This window comes from Zootermopsis nevadensis, unplaced genomic scaffold (genome assembly GCF_977971745.1).
Source record: "Zootermopsis nevadensis isolate Lab colony 2312 unplaced genomic scaffold, Znev_1.0 Znev_ptg000009l, whole genome shotgun sequence".
Taxonomy (NCBI): domain Eukaryota; kingdom Metazoa; phylum Arthropoda; class Insecta; order Blattodea; family Termopsidae; genus Zootermopsis; species Zootermopsis nevadensis.
Genome location: NW_028259141.1, coordinates 1,951,173 through 1,964,618, shown reverse-complemented (window position 1 = coordinate 1,964,618; position 13,446 = coordinate 1,951,173). Strand labels below are relative to the sequence as shown.

At 41.4% G+C, this 13,446-nt stretch overlaps 1 protein-coding gene across 6 annotated transcripts in view; it reads left to right on the top strand.

Moving 5' to 3' along the window:
* Positions 1-13,446, top strand: part of Pdfr (Pigment-dispersing factor receptor) — a 95,992-nt gene that overhangs the window by 81,372 nt on the left and 1,174 nt on the right. For 4 of the 6 annotated variants that reach the window (XM_087345774.1, XM_087345773.1, XM_087345771.1 and 1 more), the window contains exon 13: positions 475-2,026. The exons of 1 other annotated variant lie outside the window; for it this stretch is intronic. In XM_087345774.1, the coding sequence (XP_087201900.1) occupies positions 475-625 (151 nt within the window). In that variant the 3' untranslated portion in view covers positions 626-2,026. Of the gene's footprint in view, positions 1-474; positions 2,027-8,507; positions 8,651-8,861; positions 9,581-13,446 lie in introns of those variants that run through there. One more of the 6 variants, XR_015534330.1, reaches the window with a different exon arrangement.

Below are 13,446 nucleotides of genomic sequence, written 5' to 3'. Positions count from 1 at the left end.
TCCGACTGAGAGCGTGAGGCAGATAACGTCTCAGGCAGCGACGAGACCGAATAAGTCTGAGACCGGTCCTGGTAGGGAAATGTTTGAAATAATTTTTTTTTTAAATTTTCGAAAATTGAAAAATGCATTATTTTGTCTAAAAAGCCCACAAAACCAAAAATTGTCGAAAATTCTGAAAAAATCGAATTTGAAATTGTTAGATTTTTTTATTTTGTGCGCTTTTTGGACATTTTCCCGTATTTTTTATTTTTGAAATTTTTTAAAAAGTTTTAATTTTTTTTCACGTCTATGACGCACCCGGTCTCTGCCGGACTTGGTCTCTACAGGATCCGGTCTCTGCTGTACTCGTGTACTGACTTTCCCGTTCTCTACCGCCTCCGTAGTCCGGGTGTCTGGTGGAAAAACTCATCGTTCAAAAACGTTTCACATTTCTAAAAACGTAGACCTGGATGTTGTTCCTTCCTTCTTCCCCAGGGGAGCATCTTTGTCCACACGCGTGCTCGAGGTTCAGTCATTAGACGCGACGCTCAGAGACCCGGACAAGCCACCGGTAACCTCCGCCGAGGAAGCGGGTCCTGGCTTGGGGCTTCGGCGTCCCACTGGCGGTTTTGTCGTCGCGGTGTGAGCGTCCAGTGGACACCCTTCTCCCCTCTGGACAGTCCCCCACTCCTTTTCCCACTCTAGGGACTTCAGGTTTGATGGGGAGCTGTGGGTTGATCATCGAGGAGATCTTCCACCTGAGACAGCCACCTAGATGGGCTTTGAGCAAGGCTTTTTCCGTGAAATACTCCAGTCAATCCGACCAGCACTCTCTTCCAATCCCTCCTGGCTTCCTTCTATAATGCGCCATGAATTTGCTAAATACGGGGTTCAAAATATTCTCTAGGCTTTGAGAAATGTATTCTAACGAATGAATTTGTAGAGCAAATCCGAAAAGAAAAGAAATTTGATTTTAATGCGAGTCCCATCGTTAATTCTGCACGCGTTAAAACAATTATAAATCTAATTCAAACATTGGACAACATTCGCCTGCCTGCTAATTCACAAGCATCTCGATTGTTAATTACGACGTAATTTTGAGGCATTTGGGGGGGGGGGGGAGTAGTGATGCGTACTGTCCCCTTAACATGTCCTTCCCCTCCGAAAAGAAATATTCATTCTCTAGACTTCGCAGAGACTGAGTGAACTGCTCGTAGGCCGGTAATTAGGCTCATCCCGCAATTATCGAAAACCGCCACAACAGCTTCTGACCGCAACACGTAATTAGCTTTTGTGTTAATTCTCTCTACTGCGATTACAGCGCACCTAGTGGCTGCTGATAGAAGCAACAAAGCTCGCCAGTTTAAACCTTTCGATTATGCACTCATTTCAAACAAATATTACGCGGTTTATATTTCTAGATCAAATTTCTTAAATATTTAATTTATTTAAAATCTGTATTACGAAGACAGTATTTCATTCATGCATTCAGTGGTTTGTCCAAGCTCTCAGACCTACAAGACAGCTCCTCAAAACTGGTTCCATCTTCGTTTATTTAACACTCAAAACCAGTGGCGCCAACGTAACAGAACTTCAGTGTTCAAAGAGTATTTTAAGCCAAAGCACGAGAATGTAAGTTTGTGCGATGCGACTTTCTCACGACAGTGTCGATGTTTGTTTTATGTGCTGTGAAAATTTAGGCAGGTACCAGTGTTTCGGAGGTTCATATTGCTTCCATCTTCAGGGCAGCACATATAATTCTATGTGGCGTGGCTACCCAGAAGACCAAATCGACATGTGAAGGATATGAAGGCAATTCTCTGCGTAGTTTTAAATATACATGAGAGTACACGTTTTTGTGAAAATGTTTCTCAATGTCTTTATCATGTGTGTTGTTACTAGTATTAGTACTGAAAAGTTGGAGAAAAGATTTTATAAAAACTTCCAATAAATACAAGTTTATTTCTTAAATTGTCTTAAAGTCCGTCGCCCTGGAGTTTAAACACTTCATGTATACCAACTTAATAAAAGACATCACTGCACTGTTTCCAAATCTGTCTTCAATCATGTTGCCTCTCTGATGTCAGAGAATTATTTTATATATCGGCGAACTCTCTGGAGCAACTGCCCCCATCTGCTTCGCCTTTATTTCCGTGAATACGAGGGATAATTTTAGGGGAAATTTCTTATTCCTTCGCGTAAAGTCAAGTTACGCCTCAGATAGGTGAACGCTTTTGTAATTAATTTTTAATTTAATATAATTATTCTGTACTAAACACATCGATATCACACTCCTCAATCATTCATGAAATATTTAGTATTGATTCTCTCTTGTGAGGACAAAAATATCTATTTCGATGTTCGTCTCTTCTGTTATGATTTGAAAGGGTTCGATTTTGAAACGGTTTGTAATTATAGGAGGTCTAGATTTCTAGTAAGCACGTTAAATATTAAAATGTGTAACATACAAAGCGAAAATTTAAAAGTAAAACCAGAAATTTTACTTTTCAGAACAAGCAAGAATTAAAAACGCAAATTGCAGAATTTTAAACAAATTCGTAAACAAAATGAAATCATTAATAATTAGGGGACTAATAATGTTTCATTAGTGCGTCACAGACTACGTGTTCCTGGTCTAGACCAGTGATATTTAACCTTTTTTTGTTCGCGTACCCCCAGATATAATTTCTCTTCAACTTTGTACCCCCAAAGTTGTTGGTGTATAATTCAAGTTATACATAGTATATAATCTACATCTAAAATAAATTAAATAAATTACATTACTGATTATTCAGTGTTTATCATAAAATAATATTATTCTTTTTAAATTTCACGTACCCCCTAAGATGTCTTCGCGTACCACAGGTTGAATACCACTGGTCTAGACTACAGCAGGGGTTCTCAACCTTACCGCTAATTATAATTTAACACACAAATATACCACCAACCAAATGTATTCAAGGAACAATTATCATCTTTCGATTTCCTTACATATAGTTCGCGTACCATAGGTTAAGAAACGATGGACTAGAGCAATTCTACAACTAATATGTCACTTGTTTCACTCTTGTGCTCTTCTGAAGGCGTGCAGCAAAGATTCGTTGGAATTTACGACAGAAACACCAAAGTTCAAGTGGACAGAACGAATTTACGTAAAAATTCTGCAACAAAAATGATAAACGATGCGAAGTAACCGATAAGCAACAAGTAGAAACCAGACTGCAGGTGTTCGAGGGACAGCTTGAAGTATTCATCACAGAGTCCGTAAGGAAAGAACGCCTTTGTTTTAACCATCTGGATGTAATCGGTTATCTTCACCCATTCGGCGAAAATTCCCGATTCCACAACATGTAATAATATGTCATTTATTCTATCGAACAAACAGGATCCTTTCGGTAATACCATGACGACTGGACCGCGTTCGACAACTCCATCTTCAATTTCGCAAAGCGATTTGCTGTTGGTCTCCTCCGGCCGATTTATAGAAATCTGGAACTTATAAAGAATATCTGAGAACAGAATTGAAAGATTTTTGTATTTTGTTGCCCAGATAAAACACGTGGTCTGATCCTCACATTCAACTTTCTTCGACATAATTCTTCGTGACTGAACATCGTTCTTGTCTTCGTAGAAGACTCCATCTCTAAAAGATAATCCAAGTTTTATATCAGATCTTGCGAGTTCCTCTACATTCTTCTCATGAGGAATTACACCAGGATCGGTAAGAAAGCTCGTGAGGTAAGTCTGGAACACGGTGTCAATCGCGAGACTGTAGAAGACCCATGACATGAAGAAACACCTCAGTGACCACTTCCGGGGCATCTCGGGTACAGACACAGACAATATCACAGCCCACGTATCGGATAAGACATTGGATCCAGTCGTGTAAACAGAATCTTCCGATAATCTTTCCAGCAACATGATTACAGGAACGGAAATCAAAACTGACATCATCACAGACGCCCAGAGACTCCCGGAAAACATCCTCGAAATGCTCATCCAACGGGGATATATACTTCCACAAGGCACGTACCACGATAACTGACCCCAGTGGTAAGGTCGTGTTGCCTCGATCGGAACGTCATCTCTCACGACAAGGAGACCCACTGCCAAGTCAGCTCTGTTCTGAAGTAACTCCCTCGTAAAACCAGCAAAATCCCCTTTGTCATCAGTTAAATTCCAGAAGTCTTTGACTGGGAGCAGATATTCCTCTGTCATGTTCATTTTTCGTGTTATAATGTTTAACAGTCTGATCTCCCAACCATCCCTGTAAGAAATTTTGAGGACTCCTGGACGGTTTACGTACGTGAAGCAAGGATCGAGTACAGTGAAAATAGTTGGTTGTGTTAATATCCTTAAAGGACATCCGTGTAGATCTAAACCTGTCTTCGGTGGGAAGAGGTCAGCGTCTTTAATAAAGTGACCTCTGACCCACGTGTCCAACAACGCGACCTCATCCACTTCGATACATCGATCTGAATTCTCGTATGGGTACCACGTATAGGCCTTCAAAACTGATTCCATTTCACTTCGTTCCTCGAAACTCGGAACTAACACAACAACATTTATGATTTTGTGATCCCAAAGTTCTTCGAAAATCCTTTGTACCTTCAGCGAAGAATTCTTGAAACTATTCGACAAAGCCACGACAAAGCGACCTCTGGGGTTCCAAGCGCTGCTTCTGGACAGATGAATTATCTGATTGCGGAGAATTATCGGTGTTCTCTCCGGGTTATCTGTGTCGATGGGAGTAATTATTACGTAGTTACGATGAATGTCGTCGTAATTTATCCGATTGCGTTCACACGTGTTCTTACACACGACGAGTATCCAACGGCTTAACTCTGGAAACACAAGATCGAGAACTTCTTCGACGTTTCTCATTTTATTTAATTGTAATTCCTCGGTTTGAAAGGTCACACGACTTTCGTTCTGTCTGTCACATCCAGAGGAAGTAGAAATTCTAGAAGTATTTAAACTCGTAAACGTGACGTCATTGTCAGGCCAGGCGACCACAAGGGTTTGTGTTTGTTCGAAATATCTTTCACTAATCGATCTGAGACATTTTACCAAGTAAAGATTACGTGACGTAGATGGATTAACATTTGACAATAATCCTAATAAATACGCCAGCAATACGAATATGTTGTAATGAAACATCTTAACTGAGAATTTTAGGTTATGTTACGTATTTTTAACAGACGTAAGAACACATTTCTCCGGTCTAAGTACAACTGCTCTGCGCGCTGTTGTTAAACTCAGTAAAGTAACAGGACGGATGACGAAACATTGATTGAAGAAAGTTTGTTTTTTTGTTATAACACTCGATGAAATGTTTATATTAAACGTGTGTATGAGTCCTTGTGCTTATATTGCGAGTTATGGATCAATCGTTTGTAACATAACGATGTGTATAGTAGTGACTGTGGACAGCCGGTGCTGATATATTTAAAATAAACTCTAACGTACCATATTCCACATACGAGGTGCGATCGCAAAGTTTCAGACTGTGTCAATAGAGGGCGAACCGGATGTAGTACGAGCTTCTGCCGCTAGGGGGTGCGGCCTACATTCATAGTGAATCAGTGTGCCAGCCGGCATCATCGAATTAGCATTTGTTTCTTAGTTACGGGCGTTTTGGTAGTGCATTACACCGACCCTCCTGCGATTTCGGAATGGCGTGTGCATCAAATTTTGACAAAGACTCGCCAAAACGGCTACGGAAACCTATGAAATGCTAAAGCAAGCATTTGGGGAGTCCGCAATGGGTCGTGCACAAACTTTTGTGTGGCATTCACGTTTTAAAAATGGCCGAACCTCTGTCGATGATGACAAGGGTTCTGGACGACCATCTTCAAGCACAACGCCCGAAAATGTTACGAAGATTCGGCAGGCCATTCACGAAGATCGACGTCGTACCATCAACGACTTGTGCGACATTGTTGGGATAGGCTATGGGACCTGTCAGCTGATTCTAAAGGAAGAACTCCACATGCGACGCATCATGACAACGCGCCAGCGCACACCGCCCTCAAAGTTCGGCAGTTTTTGGCCTCAAACACCATGGCCGTCATCCCGCACTCTCCTTATTCGCCGTGTGACTTCTTCCTCTTCCCAAAGATGAAAATTCAGCTAAAGGGAAGGAGATTTGAGACGATAGAAGAGATTCAGGCAGAATCGCAGATGGTGCTTGACAGGCTGACAAAGAAAGATTTCCAGGGATGCTTCCAGGCTTGGCAGCGGCGCTGGGATCGTTGTGTTCACTCCCAGGGGAACTACTTCGAGGGTGATGGATGAATTTAATACCTGAGATAAGTGTACGGGTCTTTATAGGCGCAGTCTTGAAACTTTCCGATCACACCTCGTAGAGCCTCATTGCTCAGCTCCTACCGCTAAAACGTTCTTTCGATACAAGACGTCGTTTAATAAAACATAAAGTGACATCCCTCATATCATATGAATTCATTCCTCAAGCCGAGAAGTGGCTCTTTCATTAACTTTGTCCGTGAATCCACTCCGCCTTTCTGATTACAGTTTTCCGTGACCATAAACAATAAACGTTTCCTCGTCTCCAAGCAGGTGGGATTTCTTATTACATCAGGCTAAAGTAGTTCTAATTTACTAGATTAAATTAATTTACAGAAGTCCGGGCCCCTAAGTCAAACACGTGACAGGTACCTATTCTAATAGTCAATATAATTTTTCATATGTTTATAAAATAATACGTAAATTTATAACAGACCAAGATTCAACCAACGGATATTAGAAAAATATAAAATTCACTATCAACCAGTGGACCATCGTAACTCATAAAACACAAATATTGCAATAGCAACCAAACCCCCCTCCAAAAGAACACGCTTTAATAAATATATAAAAGTCCTACCTGTCTAAGATCGATAGTTAATTGTAAAAATTCCACAGTTTTCAAATTACCAATTTAATTACTAATTTTTATAAAACAATTTACTATCACATATAATATCAACAATAACAAACACATCTCGATATTCAAATTCCAAAACACAAAAATCGATCAAGATATTAGAATATATGTGTGAGTTAATTATTAATTAATTTATTATTAATAATTAATTAATGAGTGTTAACTATTTCATATTATATATGTGTGTAGTTATAATTGTTTGTTATTGACGTAAATACGTCTACACGGAAGGGTCATTCGGCAAAAGACAGCGTTACGAAGATGTGTAAGATCCATACCAACAATGGACCAACAATGGTCAGCTTTTATATGAACACCTGCGTCTACAACAATGCAAGAAAAGGATTTCGAATTTCTAATACACGCCTGCAACAATCTTGGCTGAGCTTGCCGTAAGGATCATTTTCTTTATATTATGCATGGTGTGTAATAGCCTGAATGAACCTTATTGCACTCCGTTCGTTTACCTGAGAAACTGATTGTTGCGTCATCTGTTTACTCGCCATTGTTGCGTTAGTATATATCGCCGTCAACAATCCGCCTTCGTCATTGTGGAAAGAGCTCTGCTGTGAATCGGCTGTGGAAAAAGTGCGTCGTGGACAAGATAATTTTGTGCTGTCAAAAACCTCTTAGAATATGGCAAGTATTTATCTTACATAAGAATTATTAAGAAATCGGTGATAATCGATTTTAGTTTCGATGTGATCGATCATTGCCGGTGGACGTCGTGGTCTCTTACGATTGGACAAAGTTTTAGGTTAGGGATTCCTAATTATTATTGTCGTTCGTCACATTCAATGTTTTTGTGAACTCGTGTAAGAGAATTAGGCTCGTCTCTTCCTGACGTAAACACTCGTACGTCTACACGGACGGATCATTCGGCAAATCGGCGTTAGTTACGAAGATTTGTAAGATCCTATGAAGGAATTGTCGTGTGGACAAAGAACGACCTTGGAAAACGGGGATTCAGTTGCGTTGGTAACTTCAATAAGTTGATTGAGGTAATTAAATTTGTCCTTCAGATGAAAAAGTTTACTCCGTTTGGTAAATATCGCGTCGTGGATTACTTCAAGGGATCTGAGTTCGAACACAGAGGCAGTCCACGTGCACAGATCTTGATATGTTTGGGGAACAAATTTAGGAATCAGGCAGATTTGTTATAAACAATTTAAATAAATATAATTTAAATAAAGAGACGTATTTACGTCAGATTCCACTGACAATTATTCATTTCAAATTAGAAATTCGAGCGGCTGAATAGATCTTGTCTGTGATGAACAATCGACATAATAATTTATAGAAGCTTATAGTTACTCAGCTGGTCAAGATCCTGAGTCTTAATGAACAATAACGTCTTTTTAAAAGACTGACAATGGGCCGAGTCTTGAAGCAGCCAAATCTTGACAACGTCGTTTCATAAAACTTTATACCCACTTTAATATTATCCTCTGGTCTAAGTTAATTTTTTTCCAAGTCCACATAAATTCGTGTATACATTTGCCATGTTTGTGCTTACATTCCACTCACGGCAGACATTTTAAGAACAGTGAATATTAATAGAGCCACGTTTTTAATCTTACAGAAAACGTTTACATATATCGAATACAAGAGGCCAGTCTGGATGAAATGGTTGGCTGGTGGGAGTTTTGCAGCTCTGGTGTTTATTGCAGTAATTTTATTGGTCACGGCGCTCAGAAGAAAATTCAAAAAACCATCAAAATCTATGTAAGTATATTTGAATATGGCTCGAAAAGCCATTAAAAATTTATTACGTTTTACGATAAAAAGAATTGTCTTTTTCTATGTCATATTTGCTATTCGTTATTATTCCATAATTGTCGCGAGTCGAATTATTAACGAATTTTGAAAACATTTTCCTGCTTTGTGAATGTGATCTCTGTCTCTGACAAAGTTTTTCTGCTCTCATTTCTTACAGAATATCGCCGCCTTCCACAGAAAAATGTGATAGATCATTTAGCCCGGAATGTACAGATTCCTCGACCGATGAATCCGTCTCGATCTGCAAACCTCTCAGACGGAGTCCAAGATTAATACACCTCACCAGATGCACTGCTTGTACGACCTCATCGCCATCACCATCGTCATCAAAATCATTGTTAACCGAGAAGTCATCAACAACGCTGAAAAATACGAAAATACCTCGTAGACGACAATCAAATTTAAGAAGGGAATTTCATGACACCAAATTCTTGAAAGGAGAGCCAAATGTCAGGGGCCCAGTAAGGGCCAAGGAGGCACCTGCCACGTTGATCTTCGGGAGCCCAAAGAGTTAGAAGGTCTCACCAGCTAAGCGACTGTTGCGGTGAACGCGCTCGCGTATTGGACTGAGGCCCATTTCAAGCCACTACAGCGTCCATCACATCGGGAGTGAGTGAGGCTGAGATATCGCGAGCTCCACTGGCACGTGGTGAAGTTTTAATGTTATCAAATTTCTTCAAAATGAAATTCAATAAAGATCTGTTGTATGGACACATGTGATTTTGATTAATGACCGAGGTAATGGAAGAATGGTTTTATTTTGAGCATTGCCTTTCGTATTTTGGAGGAGTTACATAAGCCCGTATTGGACTTAATTTTGTATCCAAAAATTATTGTTTTAAAAATGTTTGTAAATATATTTGATAGCGAGCGAAAGCCGTTAAGTCTTTTAATTATAGATTAATAACCCCTTTAAAAATATTACATGTTCCAGTCTTTGTCAAGACAGTAGATCGCCCGTTCCGAGAATTGTTTAAATTGAAAATTTTCAAAATTTTCAAAAAATCAAAAGGTGCTGAAACTTGTCCAAAAAGCGCACAAAATCAAAAAAAATTGAAAAATTTAATTTTTTTTTTCAAAATTTTCAAAAAATCAAAAAGTGCTGGAAATTGTCCAAAAAGCGAACAAAACCAAAATTTTTTGAAAAATTTCACTTTAAAATTTTTTCAAAATTTTCAAAAATTTAGTTTTTGTGGGGTTTTCAGACCATTTTAAAGCATTTTTTGTTTTTTGAAAATTTTTGAAAAAAATTTAAATTGTAATTTTTCAAAATGTTTTGATTTTATGCGCTTTTTGGACATTTTCCAGCATTTTTCCTTTTTTTGAAAATTTTGAAATTTTTCAAAATTATACGATCTGATGCCTTGCAGAACCGTTCTGTCCCGGACTGTTTCTGATGTACTGTGATTCTGACGAATGCGGTCTGTGCCTGACTCGGGCTCTTCACGGACCGGTCTATGTATGACACGGGTCTGACGTACTGTCTCTTAGAATCCCAGGTGCGCGCAGACAACACGTGTGGCAGACACGGACCTGCAGAGACCAGTCCTGCAGAGGCCGTTTGGTGCAAACACCGAGGCAGGCAGCAGCTGGGTGAGATTGAGGACGAGTCCGGCAGATACAGAATGTGGCATTCACCGAGACTGGAACGCATCTCTTGAGGAGACTTTTGAAGAAAATTTTCAAAATTTACGAAAAATGAAAAAACGCTGGAAATTGTCATAAAAGCGCACAAATCTAAAAAAATTGAAATTTTTTTGAAGTTAAAATATTTCAATTTTTTTTTGGTTTTGTGTGCTTTTCGGACCATTTCCAGCGTTTTTTGATTTTTCGAAAATTTTGAAGATTTTTTCAAAACTCTCACCAAGAGATGCATGCCAACCTCGGCGAATGCCTCACCCTGTCTCTGCCGGACTCGGCCTCGATCTTTTCCGATTGCTGACTGCCTCGGTTTCTGCACAACCGGCCTATGCAGGACTGGATGTGTGGCCGACCGTGTCCCTTCCCTTCTCGGTATCTGCCTTACGTGTTGCATCCAGCACCTCGGCTTATAGAAGACCGTGTGAGGCACAGACCGCGTTCGTCAGAGACACAGTACATCGGACACACTCCGTTGGCTATCTGTCCTGCATGGCATCAGGTGGGGTGGAATTTGAAAGAAATTTTGAAATTTTTTCAAAATTTTCGAAAAATCAAAAAAACACTGGAAATTGTCCAAAAAGCGCAAAAACCAATTTTTTTTTTAAAAATTCCACTTTCGAATTTTTTTTCAAAATCTTAGAAAACAATTTCAAATATTTCAAAATTTTTATTTATGTGTGCTTTTCAGACAATTTCCAGCACTTTTTGATTTTTCGAAAATTTTGAAATTTTTCAAAATTTATTCCAAAGTTCTCCCCGTCTGATGCCTTGCAGAAACGTTCTCTGTCGGAGAGGTTCAGATATAATGTGTCTGTCGAACGCGGTGTGTGCCTGACACGGTCTCCGACGTGCCGCCTTTAAAAAGCCCGCGTGTGGCACTCACCTCGAAAGGCGATTATTTTTAGGATTTATTCTGCTGATAGGAAAATGGAATAAAACGAATTGGCCTTTCTTAAGGCTCATCTCGCCGAGCTGCCCCAGGCTGTCCTCAGGCAACTCAAGGCATCGATCATCGAGGAGAGAAGAAGACGTGAGGCCGTGACAACCGCCGCGGCCAAAGGGGAGACTCGAGCCACCGCCGGCAAGAGAAAAGCCAACGAGTTGGACTTGTCCAACTCGGGCGGTTCAGTGGAACCCTCCTCTAGGATCCCGGGCCACTGTCCGGTGCCGGTGACAGTTCTCCGACCTGATGACCCGGTGGTTAAACCAACCTCCAGCACCACGGGCGAACAAGTCACTTCCGTTGGCCGGAAACTCAGCTATGCTGAAGTGAGCGCGGCGTACACCGGGGTAGTGGCCGGTCGACCGGGTAAAAGGGTGGATACCTCGGCACCGCTCCCCACTAAAGCTGGGGCCTCGAAAGATGGTAAAGGAGCTAGAGACCAGAAGGCGTCCCGCAGACCTCCCGGGGCTGAAAACGCCGAGCGGGACAGACAAGCCCCCGGCCAAGGGACCCGCTACCTCGACGGAGGAGGCACCCGGGCGCAGGTCTCCCCGGGCTTCCGGTGACCTCTCCGGGCCTCTGACTGGCATGCCCTCGGACACCGATGGTACCCACGCCCAAGTGGATAAACCGGCTCCTGGGGAGCGCCGGAACAAAACCCCGGTGTTCGTCCCCGGGATGAAGAACATTCGCGGCTTCCTGTAGAGGATTCACGCGGGACCGTGGCCCAGATGAAGGGAGACCTCGTGACTCTGGAGCCTGAAACCGCCGACGGATTCCGGGCCACCGTCAGGGACCTGCGATCCCTCGGAGAAGGCGAGGGTGTGCGTTTTCACACATTCTTCCACCCCGAGGATCGGGGCGTGCGCGTTGTTAATCAAAAACTCGTGCGTGCGCATGCCCGAGGCTGACATCCGCTTGGAGCTGGCCGCAGTGCAGGGTTAATGCAACTCCGATCAAGGCGGCGGGTCATGGCCCAGGGCAGGGGCCGTCCCCTCACGCCGCACTTTATAGCGTCGGTCGCACGGGGCCCCGAAGGTGCGAGCTCTGACCGAGGTCTGCGGACTACAGGTCGAGGTGGGGACTGGAAACGGCGTTACGAAGATGTGTAAGATCCACACCAACAATGGACCAACAATGGTCAGCTTTTGTATGAACACCTGCGTCTACAACAATGCAAGAAAACGATTTCGAATTTCTAACACACGCCTGCAACAATCTTGGCTGAGCTTGCCGTAAGGATCATTTTCTTTATATTATGCATGGTGTGTAATAGCCTGAATGAACCTTATTGCACTCCGTTCGTTTACCTGAGAAACTGATTGTTGCGTCATCTGTTTACTCGCCATTGTTGCGTTAGTATATATCGCCGTCAACAATCCGCCTTCGTCATTGTGGAAAGAGCTCTGCTGTGAATCGGCTGTGGAAAAAGTGCGTCGTGGACAAGATAATTTTGTGCTGTCAAAAACCTCTTAGAATATGGCAAGTATTTATCTTACATAAGAATTATTAAGAAATCGGTGATAATCGATTTTAGTTTCGATGTGATCGATCATTGCCGGTGGACGTCGTGGTCTCTTACGATTGGACAAAGTTTTAGGTTAGGGATTCCTAATTATTATTGTCGTTCGTCACATTCAATGTTTTTGTGAACTCGTGTAAGAGAATTAGGCTCGTCTCTTCCTGACGTAAACACTCGTACGTCTACACGGACGGATCATTCGGCAAATCGGCGTTAGTTACGAAGATTTGTAAGATCCTATGAAGGAATTGTCGTGTGGACAAAGAACGACCTTGGAAAACGGGGATTCAGTTGCGTTGGTAACTTCAATAAGTTGATTGAGGTAATTAAATTTGTCCTTCAGATGAAAAAGTTTACTCCGTTTGGTAAATATCGCGTCGTGGATTACTTCAAGGGATCTGAGTTCGAACACAGAGGCAGTCCGCGTGCACAGATCTTGATATGTTTGGGGAACAGATTTAGGAATCAGGCAGATTTGTTATAAACAATTTAAATAAACATAATTTAAATACAAAGACGTATTTACGTCAGATTCCACTGACAATTTTTCATTTCAAATTAGAAATTCGAGCGGCTGAATAGATCTTGTCTGTGATGAACAAACGACATAATAATTTATAGAAGCTTATAGTTACT